Consider the following 22,374-nt stretch of genomic DNA (forward strand, 5'->3'; position numbering starts at 1 on the left):
AAGTCATGTTGAAAGAGGATTCAGAAGTGTGAGATCAGTAAAAACGGAAGCGAGAAAATCAACAAGGAAGGCAACGTGACAGTGGCTTTAAATGAGAATGATTTGTCAACAAAATGATTCCAAATGGTCACTGGAAAAACCGATAAAGATTTTTATAAACTTAGTCTGCTTACGACCCTACTAAAATTCAAATTTCATAATATTACAGAAAACCTACAACTTTAAACATGACTCATTTTTGTCTGATACAAGAATGACTATATCTGCATGCTCTATTAGGTAATAAACTACATGCATTTTCATACATTTACTTTTATTATTACAAATAAAGCACCATTTGCGAGGTTTATAACAAGACTCTGGCCTCAACTTAAACAGATTCATTTTTAATGTTTTCTCCCCACAACGCCCATTTATCCCATTAATGAGTCCCTCCTGCACTGCCTCTCCAAATTGGGCAAGTCGTAGATTAAATAAGAGAATAAGGAAATTGCTCCCCTCTCTTGAGAGGGCAGAAATGGTGACAGCGATCGAGTCACTGCCAAATGCAGAATTGGTTTGCTACCCTGACCTCTAACGTATATTCTATGCAAGTCCCTTTCCATATCCTCAACAACTTTCCCAAGTCACTAGAAGTCACAAGCTGTTTACACCAAAATCGTTATTAAAGTGATAGTCCCCCATGAATATGATAATAGAAAATCTCAGGGTCTGAAATGCAATCTCAGCATCAGTAAGATTTCCCTTGAAGTATCCATGCAGTTTCCTAAGTTTAGAAATAAGGATCTCATTTCCTTGGTTGACCTGTTTTGGCCAGCTGTGATATCACACTTAGAGACACAGGGGCAGTCCATGGCTCGAAGCCATTATGTTTGCTTTTCTTCATTAATGTCAGACATTGGGACATACAGAAACTCCTTTTTATCCCCAAGAGAAGAAGCGTATTCACAGACAGTACTGGACGACACTTAAGAACTAGAGTTGGCCGGACACGGTGGCTCACACCTGTAATCCCAGCACTTTGGGAGGCCGAGGCAGGCAGATCATGAAGTCAGGAGATCGAGACCATCCTGGCTAATATGGTGAAACCCCATCTCTACTAAAAATACAAAAAATTAGCCAGGAGTGGTGGTGGGCACCTGTAGTCTCAGCTACTCGGGAGGCTGAGGCAGGAGAATGGCATGAACCCGGGAGGCAGAGCTTGCAGTGAGCCAAGATCATGCACTCCAGCCTGGGTGACAGAGCAAGACTCCATCTCAAAAAAAAAAAAGAACTAGAGTTGTATTCCTTCTTACTGTAGTATCTAAACATCATAAAATATAAAAGAAAAAATTATGTGTTAATGCCACTAAAGTTAGCATTTGAGCATTCATATTGATTCACCTGTCCAGAGTCATAAAACAAGACAAAAGAAAACAACTGTATTAATACTTAAACATTATATGCTAAAGCATTTATTTCTAGTATTCTTCATTCTCCTTCCTATGGAATAGTTTGGGAAAATGTAGCAGTTATGAACAATACTTGCAGAAATGGAAAACCCTTATGGCAAATTAACTAACAATCTCTCAGAAGTGAGAATTTGACAACCCCAGTCTATCTACCACCCCCCCACACACCCTTTATCAACAGATTATCATTCCCTTAGGTTACAGATCACTGAGATCACCAAATTGTCTCCTCCCAACATCAAAATCATTTCAGTGTCCACCACAGGGATGGCAGGTGGAGAACCAGGAAGTCCATCACAGGTCAGTTATTAATAAATCACAATGAGTTAAAGAACTTGGCGAAGGGTAGAAAAGAGATTTAAACTGATCAGTCAAGAGACATTGTTGGACTTCGTTTCGTCTGATAGTCATCTGTCAATAGCTCAGACAATCATGAAACTGTGTCCTTTTCAAAGGGAGAAAAATGAAATGACTTGGCAAAACTTTTCTTTTCCTCTCCCTCTGCCACTTTAAAATGGAAGAATTCTGAATCCTTGCTGTTAACCAAATGGCATTTACAGCTCTCAGTTGGCATGGGGTAGCTGAGAATCTAAAAGGAGGAATGCTTATTCCATTTCCATTGCCATGGAAACCAATCACCAACTGGTGAAAACAAGGTAGATCAAATTTTTGAATAAGAATGTTGAAATAATCACTGTTTTAAAACTTTTCTCTTGCATCAGGATGAGAGCATAGTCTAATCTCCAAAAACACACAGAGATGTCTGTGTGGATAAAAAATTCACTGCTGCTTTATTGTTGCAACTCTTCTTCATAATCACGATAATTACTGTATCCTAGTGAGGTTTTCTGATCATTCACTGAACGACAAATTGCTATAAATCCAATAAATAAATTACATTTGAAAATGGGAAAATTCCAAACCCCTGAAATCCATTCAAAATGTATTATCATGTTCCGCTTCTACATCCTCTTAGCAAATGTATGAGGAAAGAAAGTATGATTTTCAGAGAAGGAAGAGACTGTGATCTGTTTTTGCGAAAAGATTTGGAGGAGTATTCAATTTTTTGAAACTCTACCATGAAAATCAGGCTTTAAATACACTATTTAAATGACCAATTATTACAAAGCAGAAATAATCTTCATAGCTCTTAAAACCATTCAGCCTTTCCAAGAGAATTTGAATGGCCCCCTTTCATTAAAAAAAAAAAAGAAAAAGAAAAATCCAGGTATTACTTTTGACTGTTTGCACACTTAAAATACAAACATCCTAATAATTTCCCACAAAGGAGTAACAGGATGAAAAAATGTCAATAATTTATTTAGCTTGGAGCTCTCTTACTAGGCTATTACCAGCCTTTCCTGATGACTAAAACCTCTAAATTAGCTCTAATACCATGAGTTATTACAAAGGGTTGCAGTGCGTACACAATTCCAAACATTCAGAATGCATCATCTGTAATGCTCACAGAAAACTGCTGGTAGCTTTTTTTTTCCCCCACTGTTTTACACACAGAAGATAATTAAGTCTCCCAGTGGTAAGAAGACGTGCCCTAAGTTATTCCCACAACCTTTGAGCTTCTTTCCCCATATCAGACTTTCACAATCGTCCTGCACAGGCACGTTTCCACGTTTCTAGCTTGTAACCCCAATTCAAAAATATCATCACATTTACTTCCTATCTCATTAATTCTAATCTCCTCATATTAGTAAAAGATAAATCAGCGTGGAAATGTCTGACTTCAAATACTACCACGGATACATGCCAACTCATTTACTATTCTTATTTCCGATTTTTAAAATCTCAAGTTGTTAAAACTATAGCCAAATTCTACATCTGAAGTTGTTCTTAAGTTGGTCTAATTATATCTGATTTGTTTCCTCATTTCCACTTATGCTATTTAAGAGGCTTAACCTTATATTTATTAACAATTATAATGGTTAATAAGACTATAATAACAAGAAAGTTGATAACATTTTTCAAGCCACCTTCTTTTATTTTAAAAAAATTGTCCCTAATTATAATTAGTTAGGTGTACACGTGTGTGATGAGACACACACAGAGAGAGAAAGACTGATTTTGGCTAAAATTCAAATATCTCAAGGGATTATTTCAAAAGTTTTATTAATCAGGCTGGGCACAGTGGCTCACACCTGTAATTCCAGCACTTTGGGAGACTGAGACAGGTGGATTACTTGAGCCCAGGAGTTCAAGACCAGCCTACGCAACATGGTGAAGCACTGCCTCTACTAAAAATACAAAAATTAGCCAGTCTTATAACTCAGACTCAAAATAAATACATACATAAAATAAAAAGTTTTATTAATCAATAATTACATGTGCATGGCCCATTTTCATTTTTTCAGCCTAAAATTTCTTAGTGAACACATTTTGTAAAGCTTATACCACTGATTTACCTCCTATAAGCAAGGCCAGCACATGACATCTGAAAGAAAAACAAAAACCTGCAAATCAAAGGTTAATTCATAATTTCCTTTCAGATAACTAAGAATAAGAATTAGTCAGTGTTAATGAAAACAGCCCCAGGTAACTTGCAACATTTTCTTTCCATGAAAATTGCAGTCTTTTTTTCAGAGCCTAAATGGAAGCCTGTCTTTTAATATCTGTAAATACCTCGAAAATGCAATTTTTTTTTTTTTTTGAGACGGAGCCTCGCTCTGTAGCCCAGGCTGGAGTGCAGTGGTGCGATCTCTGCTCACTGCAAGCTCCGCCTCCCAGGTTCGCGCCATTCTCATGCCTCAGCCTCCTGAATAGCTGGGACTACAGGCGCCCAACAACACGCCCAGCTAATGTTTTGTATTTTTAGTAGAGACATGGTTTCACCGTGTTAGCCAGGATGATCTCGATCTCCTGACCTCGCGATCTGCCCATCTCAGCCTCCCACAGTGCTGCAATTACAGACGTGAGCCACCGTGCCCAGCCTGAAAATACATTTCTTTACCATCTTTTATCCCTTCCTAGACTGCCAATCCTTTTGCAATAGGAAATCTTGGGAGATTGGTTGGGATTAAAACCTCAAACTCTTCATCTTAGTAGTGCTACAGTTCAATCCCCTTTAAGAGGAGGCACTTCATGGGAAGGAATTACAGGCTGTTGTGATGCATGTTCATAAAAAACATCTGAAGGAACATCACTATGTGATTGTGCTAATACTTTATGTAAGTTTGTACATAAGTAAGTTGGAGATTTGGTGGGGGTGGAGTGCTTCTTAATTCTAGCTAAGGGAAAATACTTGCAACAAATATTCAGACAACAAACATTCAGTCTACAGTAAAGTTTTTTCCCTTTGCTGAAACTTTTAGGTTTTTAAGAAAGAGTCTTACTTTGTAACCCAGGCTGGCATGCAGTGGCGCGATCTCAGCTCACTGCAACCTCCACCGCCCAGGTTCAAGCGATTCTCCCATCTCAGCCTCTCTAGTAGCTGGGATTACAGGCGCATGCCAATATGCCCAGCTAATTTTTGTATTTTTAGTAGAAATGGGGTTTCGTTTACCATGTTGGTCAGGCTGGTCTTGAACTTCTGACTTCAAGTGATCTGCTCACCTTGGTCTCACAAAGTACTGGGATTACAGGTGTGAGCCACCACGGTGCCCGGCCTGAAACTTTTCGTTAAGTCATTTAAGAGAAATAGAAATAAAAGACAAAAATGGCAGTACGCTTTTACACAAAAATTGGGAATATCAGAAAAAGACTAAAGTTCATTTAAAACTTATTTCTACCACTGGTTTTAGGGCTTTTATCCATACAACTTGAATATTTTGCATTTCAGGGCGTTTTTTTCTTTCCCCTTTTTGCTCAAGAAGTGAAAAAGGGGCAATGATCTTGCCACAGGGCAGGGATGTAGCAGAACTCAGCTTCTAAGTAGGTTAAATTAGAATTAATCATAACACACAAGGTAACATCCTATATATAAGGATCTCCAAGAACTACAGAATAACAACATGACCACTTACTGGATATCTACTATTCATCAGTCTCTAGCATTAAATGAAATATGCTATTTTCAGATAACTGTAAAAAACATTAGTTGAAACCTTAGCATATTGTAGAAAGGGTTAAGGGGTGAGGCTAAAAAATAGTGAACATATTATAAATTCTTTTTTTTTTGTTTGTGTTTTTTGAGACACAGTCTCGCTGTGTCACCCAGGCTGGGGTGTAATGGTACAATCTCGGCTCACTGAAACCTCTGCCTCCCCAGTTAAAGTGATTATCCCGCCTCAGCCTCCCGAGTAGCTGGGACTAGGGAACATGCCACCACGCCTGGCTAATTTTTGTATTTTTAGTAGAGACAGGGTTTCAACATGTTGGCCAGGATTGTCTCAATCTCTTGACCTTGTGATCTGCCCGCCTTGGCCTCCCAAAGTGCTGGAATTACAGGCATGAGCCACCGCACCTGGCCATAAATTCTTTACATACATTTAAAGAGTTTGGATGTGGTCATAAGGGGTTTGAAGATAGAGGCAAAACACATTCAGATTTAAGTTTTAGATAAAGGAGAAGCTCCAGGGAAAATAAGAAATGTCTGGCTTAACAAGAAGATGCCTTTTGTTCCAAAGCTTGCAAGGAGCTCACTAATACCAGAGCACTGTCAGTCATTACAAAAGTCATCTCACGAATGGTTGTTCCCTTCGATCAGTCATTTTCCAAGACTCAGGTGAAATTACTATTGCCTGCAGAAGTCTTCTCTGAATTTAACGTACAGTAACAACTCCTCTAAATCCTATACCTATGGTTTATGGCCCTGGTTTACAATTGTGTATTTTATTTTACATAAAAAGAACTTTTTACTTCAAATATAATCCTAAGAGAAATTCTACCATGTAAATAAGATTTTAAAATAGATTTTGGTTTGTTTGAGGAAGAGAGAGGTACACCCATCCACACAACGTCCTGAGCCACAGCTGGACAGCCTGTGAAATCCATCAGCAGACTCCAGGGTTCCATGAAACGCTTTTGGAAAACTGATGGTCTCCAAATCACATCCTGCCTCGTGGTTTGTTTTAACTGTACTGCGTTAGTTAAGTGATGAATCAATACTAAATTTCTACATACTATAAGTATATCACTAGCAGATTTTTAATGAATAACCAAAACACTGCTATGTTTCTACTAGGTATTCAGAAATCCTTTCTAAATGAAATGATATACCATAAAATAAACACTTAATTTTCATAAATTAACTACAATTGTTTCCATGAATTAAACATTGTCTACTGCTTGTAAACACTATATTCAGAAAAAGCATCTTGGATCCTGCCTCAAATTAGAGTGTATTATGTGATATAAAGAGCATGGGTTTGGAGGTCAGACTCACTTTCATAAGCTATGTGAGCCTGCCTTAAATTTTACTTTCTTTCTCTGCAAAGAGGGGGCACTGGTAATGACATTTAATCTCTGGTTCTTTGCTGTAACTGACTGAGTTAAGCAGAAAAGTAGTTTGTTAAAGGGACCTTGGAAAGCTCAGAATTGTTGGGAGCACTGATTAACCAGGGTAGAAGCTAAGGATCAAGAAAAAGACACAGCTAATCTACGAGAAAAGACCTGTTGAGAGAGACAGAGCACACATCCAAGGGATTGAGACCTTACTTGGCTTATGCTCTTAATAGCAGGTGCAATTGATTTTTACAATCTAGATCACTGGCCTGTGCCCTACAGTACATGAAGTGAGGAGTGTTAGGCATTTTCAGCTGCCATACTACCGAGCAGTCTTCGTCCTCAACCAAGACTTAAGACAGAAGATTCCTTATACATAAAAGAGAATTCAGAACTGGGGGACAAAAACAAAAGTCTACCCTACCTATCTGACACGAATGTTTATAAGTGATGTGAGCATAAATGTAAAAGGACTTTGTGAACTGTAAAATTCTAGATAAACTGTTATTCTTAGTTGATGGCTCCTCCTTGCTTAACAAGGTGAGATCCCAGACAGCTTGGAGGGGCTAGTGTCATTCAAGGGAACCTGAGATGTGTTCTTTTTTTGTCAATCTGTCATGAAAAACACATAATGACCCGCTGAACTCTATTTAGTCTTTACTGAGTTTACAGCCCAAGGCAAAAGCAGCCAAAGTTTTTTTGGCAGACAAAGTTATTCTTCGTTTACCCACCCAAATCATACATCAAGCTTCTCAAAGCTGTAGAACGGCTCACAGGAAGACCAAATAAGCAGTTCTTGTATACTGCGTTTTAAAAATTATTGTAACAACATGACAATAACTTTTCAAATACAAACATGTAGTGTTTGTCCATGGCTCATCATACGCATGCTTTTATAGGTTATTGCTTAGTACATTCTCTTGGCATATAACAGAATTAGTAAATTTTATTAAACAATTTACCTAGCAGTTACTTGGGCCTCCCTTCCTTATACACATTTTCCTGTTTTCTTCCAAATACATGTCTTGGAAATCTATGAGTATGTACTATCCATATGTATTTCAGAAATCTATAACTTTGTTAAGAAAAACATTTTGTGGCCGGGTGTGGTGGCTCACGCCTGTAATCCCAGCACTTTGGGAGGCTGAGGCAGGTGGAGCACCTGAGGTCGGGAGTTCGAGATCAGCCTGACCAATATGGAGAAACCCCATCTCTACTAAAAATACAAAATTAGTCAGGTGTGGTGGCGCATGCTTGTAATCCCAGCTACTCAGAAGGCTGAGGCAAGAGAATTGCTTGAACCTAGGAGGCGGAGGTTGTGGTGAGCTGAGATCGCGCTATTGCACTCCAGCCTGGGTGACAAGAGTGAAACTCTGTCTAAAAAATAAATAAATCAATAAAAGGAAAAAGAAAATCATTCTGTGAATTTAAGATATGAGTAGCATCCTTAACAAAGTACTTTGTTAGTATGACATCTCCCTAACCAAAGACAAGAGAAAAAAAAAAAAACTGACATCACAGATATAAAGAAGTTCTGGGTATTTTTTTTTGTTTCAACCACGATGTATTAAACATGTGTTAGTATACCCTATAATTGAAATAAGTTTTACAGTGGGGATTCTAATAGAAGCTTATAAAAACACAATGAGAAAATGGGATGAACATAAATGGAACGAACTGATGTAAAAACAGTATCTGAAAACACGAAATATAAAAGAACAGAAATATAATTTGCAATTGCTTACCTCAATACCTCCTCATATTTGCATTCGGCCTACAAAGATTTCAACAAATGTGAATACACCTCCAAATACAACAGTGAAATTGGTATTGTTCCTGCACTCCATGTTATGGAATGTGGTTCTACTAAAACAATGCCACTAGTTTTTCTCCCTGCAAAGGGCTGAGCAATTTGATATAAAAATCAACCCATGGAAGAATTAAACCGCAGTTGCTGTGGTATCTCCGTACTGGAAAAACCCAGTCGCAATGATGGGGCTCCTATTGTCCCAGGAATGGCATCATTCAATGTATGGGTGATAAAGTGAATGCATGGTTGTCAGTGGAGCTGCATCTAAGATTGTTTCTGACTTTGGGGATTTCCCTTCCCTCTTTACGAATTAAATTTCAACAAAGCCAAGTATTCTAACTCTTTGATCTCTTCAATTCAAACTGCAGTTCCCCACGGATGCTCCACTGTCCAACCTATCTATCCCATTACTTCTTATGTGATACACGAGATCGGTGGATAAGAGAAGAAAACCATCCATTGTTTTTGTTTCAAGTATAACAACACCTATTTCCCACTCTTTTGGAAAACATTAAAGGGATTTGTCATTCTTCAGGAAAAATTAATTTTATGAAAGAGTATGACATTCAATGAAATTAACAACACAGGTCACAATTAAGACCGCCGACCAATGTGAATTCAAATCAGATCACCTAGCATAAATTAAAATGAACTGGTCTCAAGACAGAGGCAACTGCTAGAGACAAACGTGTCCCTTTGTCTCTGCAGAGTAACAACATAATACTAGAGCCTATGGGAAGATCGGGGTATCAGGATAGTGGAAAAAGAAAGGGATATGTGACAACCTGATACTTGGGGCAGGGGAGCTGAAGGGCTGGAAAGAAAATGAAGAGTCTATGTATGGTAATTGGGACAGGCATCGGAGGGGGTGTGATCCTTTGAGAATGAACCTCAGAAAGAGGGAATACCAACCAAGAGCAAAAAGGTCATACAAAAATGTTAGCAGTCAGCTCATCTCAGCTCAGGATGTCACCACAAGGGATTTTATCTGCAATTCATGCAAATTCAAATGCATTTACTAGCATATGTAAATTACATGCAGCTGGTGCGTGGATGTCTAAAAATAGGAAGTGGTAAACTGTTAACAAAGGTCACTGTTTTCTAAAATTCATGAGATGGCAGCTTCGGATGAGAGTGGAGAAGGAGGGGATTCAGGAGAATTGGCAGGGATTCCACAGGTACCCTACTGCTCTTCTTAATTCCTTGGAGCTATTTTAGGTGCTGTATAGCCAAGAGAATTCACCATAATTCCCCACGTAGGACACATCCTCACTATCCCATCCCCTTCTTAGGGTAAGAGGAGGTTTCTGATTTTCACAGGCTCTTCTTTGGCTCAGTCTTTTCCTCCTACAGAGAATCTTTCTTCCACAGCCCACATTTCCGGAGGGACTCACAAAGGTTGTCGCTGAAGTGCAAAAACATTGCAAAAGTGTCTTTTATTTTATGTGATTCCAACCTCAAAGAATCCGTATCTCCAAATAGAGAAATATGAAAACTAACCACCTGCCCTCTGAGAATTAGACTAAAACCTTATCTTTGCTTATTGTCACCTGTAATAATATTAACAACATCTGTACCTGTGGTACTTCTATATAGTTTCCAAAAACCTTTTGTGTATATTATCACCAGCCGGAACTCATTCAAGTTTAATTAAACAAACAAACAAACAAACATGTCTATACATCTGAGTAGAACTGTTTGAGAACAAAGAGACCCAAACTCCAGCTTCTCCAAGACATTCTCCAACAGACCAAATGTGAAGTTTTCCCTTTCCTTTGTTTGGCTTTTTTCCCTCACTACAAAGCTTTCCCAGTCCTGTGTCTGCTTTTGAGTCTCTCTGCAAGCGATGGTGGCTGACTCCTTGCTATTCCAAGCTCTGAACAGCGTCTTGTCTCATTTGGGTGGCCTTCAGTTACTTCCACAAAATGAATACCACTGTTGAGTCAAATTTATATAATCATTTACTGTAAAAAATAATCTTTGTTACTTGTTCAAAGTTACGCATACACACGGTATTAGGAAACGATGCAGACCGATCCCTTCTCTCTGGAGAAACAGGGACCTGAGTACCAGCACTTGGTACAGCCAAGTTATTAAGTGCTTACTGAACACAATGCTGTAAATTCTGGTGATTCTAGTTCTCTGTTGATAGTAAACTTACTGAAGCTTGTGCTCCGCACAAGAATTGATTTGCCATCTACTCATCTACTTGACCACCGATTAATTTAGTTATGCAGGTAATCAGACGGTGTGAGAACAAACAAGCTCAAATTCCGATTCCGCCATTCAGTGACGTGAGGCACGTTATTTAACCTCTCTAGATTGTTGCTCCGAACGTGGGTTGTTGTGAGTAGTAAATGAGACAACATGGAGATGTACTAATTTTGTTAGCAGTTGTTTACATTGCACTCGAATAGAGTCAAATAGCAACCCCAGACATTTGTAGGTGTTTTGGTTATTTAATTGGATCAGGAACATGGAGAAACTGATATGGTGAGGAAGGTTCTGAGAAGCATGCTTCTCCAAGGTCACAGACATAGTCAATAAAAAGGCTGAGGCTGGTACCTAGGTCTCCTCTAAAAGCAGAATATTTTTTCGTCTATCACCCTGCCTTCTTTGGTGAAGTATTTTATGAGAATCAAATATGTTGTAATCTAAAGGACATATTTTCTTCCTTTTCACTTTTATTTAAATAGCCTACAGACCCAATGTTATTCACCTTTTATTAAGTACTATAGTTAAAATGCATACCTATCATTGGTATTAAACACACATACACATAAATAAATACTTAAATACACTGGAACGGAAAGTTTGCATTGTAATTAACTAAATTGCTAGAATATAAAAATTATAACCTTTCTTTTAGCTTACAAAAATAAAATTCTAACTTTAGTTCTTTAACTCAGAAGCTGCATGATATGAATAGTAGGGTAACCAATACCTAAACAATATTTTGGTAATGTTAAAATGAATAATCTATAAGCTTGAGATTTATTTATTTTTTCAGCATGCTCTTCTTCTGGGAGTTGTACAGGGAGTGAAAAAAAATAAAATAAGGGCTTTTTTTTCTCCTCCTTGTTCAGCAACTAACCTGAGTGTTCACTGGCTGATGAGTTCTGAAAGTTCTTAGATGTTTTCTCCAATGTTTAGTAATGAAATAAACAAAAAACTGCTATTGTTGACCTCTCAAGGGCCTCAGTCTCCACATCTTACAGATTTCTACACATAAGGAAAAAAGAAAATATAAGGATGCAAGAGAAGGTTAGAAGGGAAGATTAAAAGAGAAAGCTAATTAAATACACCTGTCTGGAAAACCTGTTTAAATGCTTAATCTATTATTTAAAAAGGATACTTATCTCTTTCCTTTACTGCAATTTCCATCTGCTTTAGAGGCCCCAGGAATTTGTAAGTCTGTTTTTTAAATAAGAAATTTAAATTCAAGCAACTATCAATTATTCATGTCAATAATACACTGAGTTAGCATAAATTACACTCATACTTCATTTGAACCTATAACATCAATCAGACCCTTTATCAAAACTGAAGTTCTCAAATCCGGAGAACATACTAAAATTGGCAAAGAGAAAAATAAGCAGTTCTGCAGAATGCATCATCGTGATTATGAGCCTGGGAATAATTAACACATTGTTTTACAAAGATGAATATTTACACTGCAGGTAACAGGTATATAGGAATTTGAGGTTAGATAATCATTTTCTATATTTACTTGGCTTTCATTAAAGAATAAACAGGTATTTAGACAACTGCCACGAATTTAGTTCATTCTCAGTGGTATTTAAACATTTTTCCTTTTATTCTACCAAAGATACCAGGATAAAGAACATACTCATGTCAGTCAAGGGCCTATCAGGAAACACTGGGCTCTTTTAAAATAGGAAACCCGAGAAGAAGTTATTCAAGGGGCTTGAATTTATTGACTTGAATTTAGTCAAGGGACTTCCCAAACCCAATGGGAAGACAGAGGGCATGACAGCCAATTAATGCGGTCCCTCAAAGTCAGCCTTCTGGGATACAGAGCAGAAATGGAAGGTCAGAAAAAAAAAGATATCTAGAACAAAGGCCCACTTTATATAACACCATTTAATAGGTCAGCAACTTCAATTCGGACACATTTTGCTCATTCATCTAGATGAACCAATCAAGGTCAGTACTCTTGTAATTATTCTAAGAAAGAACAAATAGACATTTTATATCCCAAACTAAATTGAAAATCAACTTAGTATACGTTTTTGCCTTTCTCTTTCCTACTCTGACAAATGTGACCCCATCTATGATATTTAAAAAGTTTTATAAAAGAAATAATAAGTTCACAGGTGCTGTGAAACTGATTGGAGGGATAACCAGCTCATACTATGGGGGGTGAGAGAAGGCATCACTAGGAAAGTGACATGCATTGGAGGTAGAGAAGGAATTCTCCAAGTGTAGATGGTGGAAGGATGAACAGTTGGAGCACATTAGAGGAATGACACTAATCCTGTAGGGCTGAGGAATGGAGGAGGAGGAAGAAGAGGAAGAGGAGGAGGGGATAGATAGAGTAAAATAGACTCCTGAAGAGTCTTGTATTTTTAACATATGTCAAGATATTAAAGGAGTTTAATGCTCTTATTTTGGTTCAGAAATATCACTCAGACAGCAGGATGGGGGAAAACCAGAAACAAGAAAATGACTTAATGGACTCTTACAAGGATATAGGTAAGAGAAGGGGAATAAACATAGTGGCTAGTGTGGGTGGCTGGGGGGTTGTGTCTAAGGCTTTTGAGAGCTACTACAGAGGAGGAATTAAATGGTGTGAATTGTCAGGACTTACTGACTAACAGTTGTTGAGATGAAGGGGAAGGGATGGCTGGCTTCTGGTCTGAAAGAAGTCTTTTCCTATTACACACTGCAATTTTCCACGGGAGGCCACTTCCCAGAACTTACATGATGATCAAAGATGTTACTTACTTCAGTGTAATGTATCATGAACCTGTATGTATAGAAATGAATTTTCTAAAATATTTGCTGTAGGTTCTTTCATGAATAGAAAATCTACAGCTATTACTATGATCTGAATGTTTGTGTCCCTCCAAAATTCACGTGTTAAACTCTAATCCCCAACATGCTGGTGTTAAGAGGTGATGCTTTGGGCGGTGGTGACTAGGTCATGAAGGTGGAGCCCTAGGGAATGGGATTAGTGCCCTTTTAAAGAGGCTTGAGGGGCTTGTTTGCCCCTTCTACCATGTGAGGACACAGCAAGAAGGCACCATTTCATGAGGAACGAGCCCTCAGCAGACAACAAAATGGCTGGTGCCTTGATCCCAGGTTCCAGAACTGAGCATTACATTTCTATTACTTATACATTACCCAGTCTATTTTGTTATAGTAGCCTCAACTAAGACAGCTGTATATGGAAAGTGTCAGATTTTATTTTATTTTTTTCACAATTGCATGTTTGGTATACATTAAGGCTCTAGTAATGTACACTTCTAGTCCATGTTATCTAAATTCATTTGATAATCATTGATCAAGTATCTACTAGGTAGTATATTGTAGATGTTATTTTGCAAAAGTATTAGAGAAAAAAAATTTGAAAATATTTGAAAATCAAATCAGCCTCTGATACTGACCCTCATTTTCTTTAAGTTTTGTCTGACCTACTAAGCTACAGTATAACTTTATCTTAACATATTTGGCCAAATCCTTGGTATGAAGAAAAAATATTTGTACTTGTTAAGGCCACAGACCTATAGTGTGTGTGTGTGTGTGTGTGTTTTTTTTCTCTAGTACTATTATAATAAGTTAACATTTCCCCCATATGTGGAAAATGCTGACTATACCTATTGGCTTTGCTTTGGAACACTATTTCCTCACAGCAGTCCTTGTCTACAGAAATGGGAAAGAGAAGGACACACTTTGGTTTCTGCAACATGGCAACACTCGTAAAACCAGAAATGATGTGTGAAAAGAAACTAAAGAACCAGAAGAGATTTACTTCCATTCACCCTGGTTAAATCTTCCTTGAAACAGAGATAAGAAACAAAATGAAAAATCTATTCCTTTTAGAAAATGAGTCTTTAACCCAGAGGTTGGCTTATTTTGAAAAGGAATTAGACTCTGGGCCCAAATATACCACTCGTTCAAAATATAATGCCGTGGTTTCAGCTCCTACTAAATGTTGTTATGACTTTTAAGCAGAGAACTTCTAAAAGGAAGTAACCTAGGGAAGGGCTGATCTAACTCAGACATCAATAATTCATTTTATTGGAAATAGGAGTAGTAGTATGAAATGCCAGCAGACTGTTTCATTTGTAGGGAGGCATTTTCTATTTTAAGCCTAGAACAATGCAGTCAGCTTTATTTGGCAAGCTAAAATGAATGGAGGCAAAGCTGAATCAAAGGATGGGTTTTTATGGTCTTCTCTAATCACACTATTTCTTTAGCATCAGTTATTTAAATCTGACACACCACCATTTGGGAACTTGTAAAAGTGACGAGAAAGGGATTTTTATAACTTTTGTACTTCAGAGGTGATTTCCTTCACTCCAAAGCCTTGGCACTAGAAATGTAATCATGCAAGTCTAAGAGAGACAATTTGCATAGTTTTGAGGCTAGATCCTCTATTAGTACTAAAAACCCTTCAGGCGTTAGAGTTTCTTACTAAAGTTTCTCCCAGTTCAGCCCATTAATAATCTATATTATTTCATCATTGATTCCCTAGGTATTTAGCATAAAGCCACTTGCCAAGCAGTGTCTTAATGAATACTGCTTGAATGAATAAACAAATGCAGGCAAGTATGACATAATTCCAAATATGTTCTGAAGTCTACTGGTCTGATTGTACAGTGAGGTGGCATTTGCATAGCACATGCCTCAACTTCCTTATTCTGATGATAATTACAAATTCCTCACCTTCACTATTTTATATCAAATTCAAGGACTCATGTTTTACCAAGGGAGATGGGAAAATGGAATTAAAGAAAAAGACTTACTGTAGACGGAAGAGTCACAACTCCCAGCCCCAAGGAAGCAGACAAACCTGTCTCAACTTCTAACCCTGGAAATAAATCCTAAATCTTAATTTAAATTTGAAGTGTTCATAAGCACACATATTTCGAGATAACTGTAATTTTTAACTAGTTATCAAGAATTAGATATATGAATAGAACACACAATTACAACAATAACAGCTGTAATTATGTAGTATCTATTATGTAGTAAACTTGGTATTTTACACATTTTATTGATAATCTTCAGAGGTATTTATTTTATTTTATTATTATTATTATTTTATGAGACAGGGTCTCACTCTGTCACCCAGGCTGGAGTGCAGTGGCACAATCTTGGCTCACTGCAACCTTGACCTCCTAGGCTCAAGCAATCCTTCCACCTCAGCCTCCCAAGTATCTGGGACCACTGCTGTGTGCCATCACACCTGGCTATTTATTTATTTATTTAGTAGAAACAGGGTCTCCCTATGTTGCCCAGGCTGGTCTCAATCTCCTGGACTCAAGTGATCCTCCTGCCTTGGCATCCCAAAGTACTGGGATACAAGTGTGAGCCACTGTGCCCAGGCTAGAAGGAAGTATTATTATGCCCATTCTAGAGACTTTTTAGAAAGTACTGAAAGCTCAGAGTTGTTAGCTCAAAAGACCACAAGATAATCAAGGAGAGCCAAGGCTAAAAGTCAACTCCTCCAAACTACAAAGCTACTCATTTCCTAACTCTAGGTGACCGCTATCCAAACAGAGTTATTTACCTGTGGATCCATGCTTAAAGACAGATCCACTGATCATATCCATTATTACGGTCTAATGAGCAAAGAGGGTATTTTAATCCTAAATGCCTGACTACATGCTCTTGGTCAGCTGAGGAAAAAAAAAAATCAGGCAGAACTACTGAGAGGAGCTAACGGTACATCTATACCCTCAGGGCACTGCTGACTTCCATAAAACAGAGGTAGGGAGTTATACCTGTGAAAATTTCATATTTCACCGTCAGGATGGCAAATCTAAGCACACATTGGGAACAATGTCTGTGTCCTCCAACAATCAATCCCCCACTGCACTCAATGAACCATGGCCAGTGCTTAGAATGGGTCAAAGCGGGACACACTAGAATACCCCAGATGAGCATGACTGTCATGATTCTTCTTGAACAAGGATCTTGGGAAGTAGCCAAGTTTAAAAGAAATCCTTGGGGGGGGGGGAAACAGTTTTAAAAGGATAGACTATAAAAAGCCATCAAAGCAAATATTCAAAGAATTATCTTTACATATAGACATTATAATCCAGACTACAACACATATTCGGCTTACTTAATGTATTAAAATCGTGCAGGAAACACTGTTAAGTATAAAATGGTTTTTAACTTTCTTTTGGTTATACTCATATAAATTTGTTATTAGTATGTGTTACAAAATTGTGTAAGATTCCTATAATTCTGGTATGTCTCAATACATGTCATCAGTAATTATTATAATTGTTATGTTGAATTATCGTGTGTCACAGAGCTAACAAATTTCCTTGTCAATTGTGTCTTTGACTGTGGCTTCCCTAAAATATTTTTGTCATCCATAGATAACTGTTGTCTTGATTTGGTCCTCTTTAGAAGATGGTTTTATAATCGGCTATAAAACTTTAATAGGTGCTCTTGAATGCAAGTTTCTGATAACTTTGGAGATTATGACATTAGAATAAAGGAAAAAAAAACTTTTAGGACTCTCACAGAGAGCTAAAATGTTTATGAATATCCAGCAGAACAGGAGTTAACTAAATGGACTGAACTAACAGAAAACTGAAGTAAATATTTTAGATTTTTTTTTTTTCTTAAAGTGTTGCTGATCCTTTTTGTTTTTCAGAGACAAAAACACTTTTCTTTTGAGCTATTTCCAGCTTTTAACAATTGAGTAAAGTATACTCCTGTGGACAAAATTTAGAGCATATTTGATTCTCTCTACCTAATTTCTCCAGAATTTAGAAACTATTTGTGAGTATTCTTAACTTATGGCAATACAGTTATTTGTGTAAGTGCAATAAGAATGTTTTCTTTTGAACAGGACACAGTTGAAGAAACTGGTTATTTTACCAAGGCTTTGACTGGAATGGCATGCTTTCCTTTAAGGAATCAAACTTGACTTGTAAAGTCAATACTAGCCCCTTAGGAAAACTTGCCTCAAACCTTGCCTACATAGTTCCTTTACAGGGTGCCTGACCTGTGGTAAGTAAAGAATGTCACTTTCTGACAGGCCCAGGAGCCCTAAGTTACCTTGGGACCTCAAGAGGACAGAAATTTACCCAACTGACAGGTACTGGAGGGTAAAAACCCATGGCTGGGCTTGGCTTTAAAAAATTCTTATGTGAGATTCCTCATGGAACACAGTTCCATCAAAACCAATTTAAAAAGCCTACGTAAAAAATAATTACTCTTGCTGCACCTTATGCAAACAATCAGGCCAAGCATAAAAAAACTAAAGTTTATTTGCAAATATATCAGTCCTATCATGATTTGTTTTAATAAAAATAAAGACTGGAAAGAGAAAAATTATGTTCCCAAAACTACAGTACACTTGTTGTTAGCTGTTTTTGAGATTTCATTTTTATTTTTCTTCAATTTAACTAAATCCTAAATTTTTGGTGGACTTTAAGTCCCCAAACTAATACTTTCAAATCTTTACTTTTAAAACTGGGAACTGCACTCCTTATCCTAAAACTCATTATTTACCTTATAGTACACTGTCTGCTTAAATGCTGTACTAAAACTATAGGTGAGAATACTAACATCTTTGTCATGAAAGCCTTGGAAACCCAGCCTGGCCTGCGTGAGTACAGTCAGATAGCTCAGACAGCAGCAAAGCAGTTCCACTCCTCTCACCTTGGGGTCAACACTTACCCCACTATGCCCCTATCAGCAAGAAGAAGTCAGAGTAATCGATGGCCTTTTCCCATCTTCATAGGCCACACTTTAAGAATAAGGTGCTATGAAACCCAAAGGGAGGGATTGGAATCAACTTTGCAAAAATTATAACTGAGAAAATTATGAGCAGTGAAAGAGATCAGACCCAACCGACTTCTCCACCTTGCTTCTAACCTTTAAGCTGTCCTTGTTGATTCCTAGGTGTAGGCCAAACTAAATTTGGGAAGAAATTCAGTTCATGGTTTAACCCTGAAACATAACTGATAATAGCCCTCTCCTGAAAAGACTCCCTTCTTGGCTGGGGACCAGTCTGCCTTTGCAGGACTAACAATTTAGCTACAAGACTAGAAATGACAGTTTAGGGGTCATGCAGCCTCTGGCTCTGAGAGTGTGAAACTCCCCAAATTGCTCCTGGGGATAACATCACTGTTGTAAAACCTAAGATCAATGCTTGAGGTATTTTGCAGACCCTGCACTTGATGGATCAGCTGACACCACCCAGACTGATAATCTGGCTCAACCATTTCTGCCATCCCACCCAGGAACAGAAGATGACAAGAAAACCTCACTTCAGCCCCCTGTGATTCCATCTCCAACCTGACGAATCAGCACTCCCCACTTCCTAAGTCCCTACCCACCAAATTATCTTTAAAAACTCAGATTCCCATATGCTTGGTGGAGGCTGATTTGAGTAATAATAAAACTCCGGTCTCCAGCACAGGCAGATCTATGTGAATTACTCTTTCTCCATTGCAATTCCCCTGTCTTGATAAATTGGCTCTGTCTAGGCTGTGGACAAGGTGAACCCACTGGGCAGTCACAGTAAATCTGAAAGAAAACTATCCAGTTTAGCGTAGGTCTCTCTGTTTGCTTGGAAGTTCTGGAAAATTCCACCTATAGCAATTTGTGTATTAATGCTTTCACCACTGAATCTGATCTAGAAGATTTACTTGGTTGTTCCTGTCAACCAGCAACATGTTTCTACAGTTATTTTGTTAAGCTTTCTTTTCAGACAGTAAAGAAAAACCACATAGGTACAGTGACAATTTTCTAGGTCATATGGTTTTATCTAAACTTACTGACTTAATCAAATAAACCTAGTTGAGAAATTTTTCCCTAAAGAAAACAGCAGATTAGAAATAACAAAATAAATGGGCTAAACAGTTCTCTTTGCAACTTCTGTGTATGTAATGTAAATAAAACATGTAAATAAAAATGCACATGAAAGTATCTAAATTACAGCATTATCCTGAGGAGCTTCATAGTAAAAGAGAAAAAAGTTAATTAATGTGATTTAGAGATTAGAAATATCTACTAATAATGTAAGGAATCTGGGTCATTATGTAAGCAAGAAAAAACATTCTCTCTTACTTGTCTGAGGAATGTTAAAATATTCTGTTATCAAATGGATGTGAATGTTGATTTGCATTCACTAAAAACCACAGCAGTAAACAGAAAGCGTAACTGTGGTTAACGAGGTTTCTGTGCCTCTTGCCTGGGCGGGGGGAGAATAAGAAAGGTAATGCCTTCTTCAATTGGCGATAATCCTTCCAGGTATTTCAGGTATATTAGTGAAAAACACAGTAACTACAGAGGAGACAGGAGCAAAGGAGAAGTAAAATAAACTCTCAGGTGGGGACCGCAAATGCAGTATTCAATCATGTGTTGAATTTAACAGAACAAATAATTCTTTTGGGAGGTACTTTGCTTGGCCTCTCCCTTCACCACCTCTGGCCCTAAACAAATGGGTCACAGGGCAATTACCATGTGAGGGGTCATCTCTTAGTTCCAGTCTCAAGATTTGGAAATGCTGAGCCATTCCCCAGGGCTCTCTCTGCAACCATTCTTTCTATATGGAGCATCCGTTTTTTCTTACTCTGAGGCTTCAGTGGAAAGACACTTGTTTATCTTGGAGCAAATTAAGAATCATATTGTTAGGCAGGAATCTAGACCTAACATGGCGGCGTTACCTGGCGTAGCAGGCCTTTTGTTAAAGACTCTCTTCACCCTTGTACACACCCGCAGACTTACATGCGTCAGAGTTCCGGCTGGGCAACCACACTCCCCCATGACCTGCAGCTCACCTGCATTCCACAAGTTCGTAAACAGCAGTTTCAGTTGACAGTTTCCAAAGACCCCTTCCTCATGACCCTTACTCAACTCCTGCCCTAGTAGTTTCAAGACCCCCCAGGCCCTGTTTGCACAACCAGCTTTCCTACCTCTCAGGCTATAAGAAGCCCCTACCCTCCTCCCTCAGCGCGACTTTCTCGGCCCACGCCTTTGGACCAAGGAACCTCGCCCGCAAGCCCTAATAAAAGGCTATTCTCACTGCCATTTGCCTTGTGTCTTCGTTCCCGGTTCGGCTCCAGCCTCAGTTTACCTTTACACATATGTTATCAAGCATTTTGAAGAAAATACTTCCCTCAGCATGAGCAGAAAACAAAGCTCCTTGCCAGCCACATGACAGCCACCCCTCACTTGGGCCTTACTTGTTCTCGTTGCTTGCATCATAACGAGGCATTGGGTCCAAGTCATTCCCATTCACGTCGCAACTTGCCAGAGCATCCTATAGCCACAGAGGAGAGAGCAAGGGAAAGGAAATGGACATTCATTAATTAGCCATTGACCCACAGGCTCATGCATTTTTAAATACATTTCTGCCAGAAAGTAATTAGGTTAACTAATACGCTCACGGTTCAGTGGTGTCAGGCCTTAGGGAGGGAGTGCTCATTCAGTGATAATTAGTGCTGTATTTTTCCCCCATAAGGTGAAGAAGAACTCTACACAGACTAAAGAATTGCCTGGTTCATTCTTGCCAGCACTTTTCCCCCTCATACCTAGAATGACCCAGTTCATGAAATGTGTATCTTTCAAAGACATTCTCATTATTACCTTTTCTCTCCTTGACTACCTAGGCACAAAGTGATTTATTCTCCATAGACTCTCACACTCCTTACTTGATTTCTTGAGCTTGCAACTTCCTTATCATAATATAGATTTCAGAAGACAAAAATCATTCACGTATCATTGGCAAGCCAATTAACAATCAATATCAGATCTTTATTATGTCAGGTATCTTGGGACTGCTATTAGACAACCCTCATCTTAGATACAAACTGGATATTGTATCTACTATAAAGGAGTCCATGATTTAGACATTCTACTAATACCCATTGGCTTTTGGACCAACCAAAATGATGAACAGTTTTCCTACATTAAGATTTCAAAATAAGGAAATAGTATCTCCAAAACCAAAGTTGGATTTGCTTGTTTGCTTTTAAAAATGATTGTGAAAAATATCTGCAATACTGAAAAAAAAATTACTAGACTGTTACCATTTATCAAATTTATGTCACTGTAGCCAGCCTAATTTAACATGCTTTGAATTTTCTTTGATTGATTGATTAATTGAAATAGGGTCTTCCTCTGTCACCCAGGCTGGAGCGCAGTGGCGTGATCACGGCTGGCCTCACTGCACCCTTGATGTCCTATGCTCAAGCAATCCTCCTGCCTCAGCTCCTAAGTAGGTGAGACTACAGGCAGGTGCCACCATGCCCAGCTATTTTTTTTAACTTTTAGAAAGATACAAGAATATAAGGAGGGAAAAGAAGTGCTCAGAGGGAATACAAGAGATTAAGACCACAAGTGTATAAGGTCACTAGAATAATTTGGCAGAAGTTTCTTTCTATTTAGGTTAGTTGGCTATAAGAAACATATCTTACTATCAAATGAAAAATGGGCTGCTTCCACCTTCTAGCCTGGAATAATGCGGTGTTATTGGGACCCCTTCTCTGGAGTATAATC

General features: G+C 38.2%; 1 protein-coding gene across 1 annotated transcript in view; it reads right to left on the reverse strand.

Annotated features, from left to right (window-relative positions):
- Positions 1 to 22,374, reverse strand: part of PCSK5 (proprotein convertase subtilisin/kexin type 5) — a gene marked incomplete at its 5' end in the record, with an annotated part of 476,836 nt that overhangs the window by 317,934 nt on the left and 136,528 nt on the right. Inside the window, one exon of the mRNA XM_011947042.1 lies at positions 21,060 to 21,136. Within this exon, the coding sequence (XP_011802432.1) occupies positions 21,060 to 21,136 (77 nt within the window). The remainder of the gene's footprint in view (positions 1 to 21,059; positions 21,137 to 22,374) is intronic.

This window comes from Colobus angolensis, unplaced genomic scaffold (genome assembly GCF_000951035.1).
Source record: "Colobus angolensis palliatus isolate OR3802 unplaced genomic scaffold, Cang.pa_1.0 Scaffold257, whole genome shotgun sequence".
NCBI classification, from domain to species: Eukaryota; Metazoa; Chordata; class Mammalia; order Primates; family Cercopithecidae; genus Colobus; species Colobus angolensis.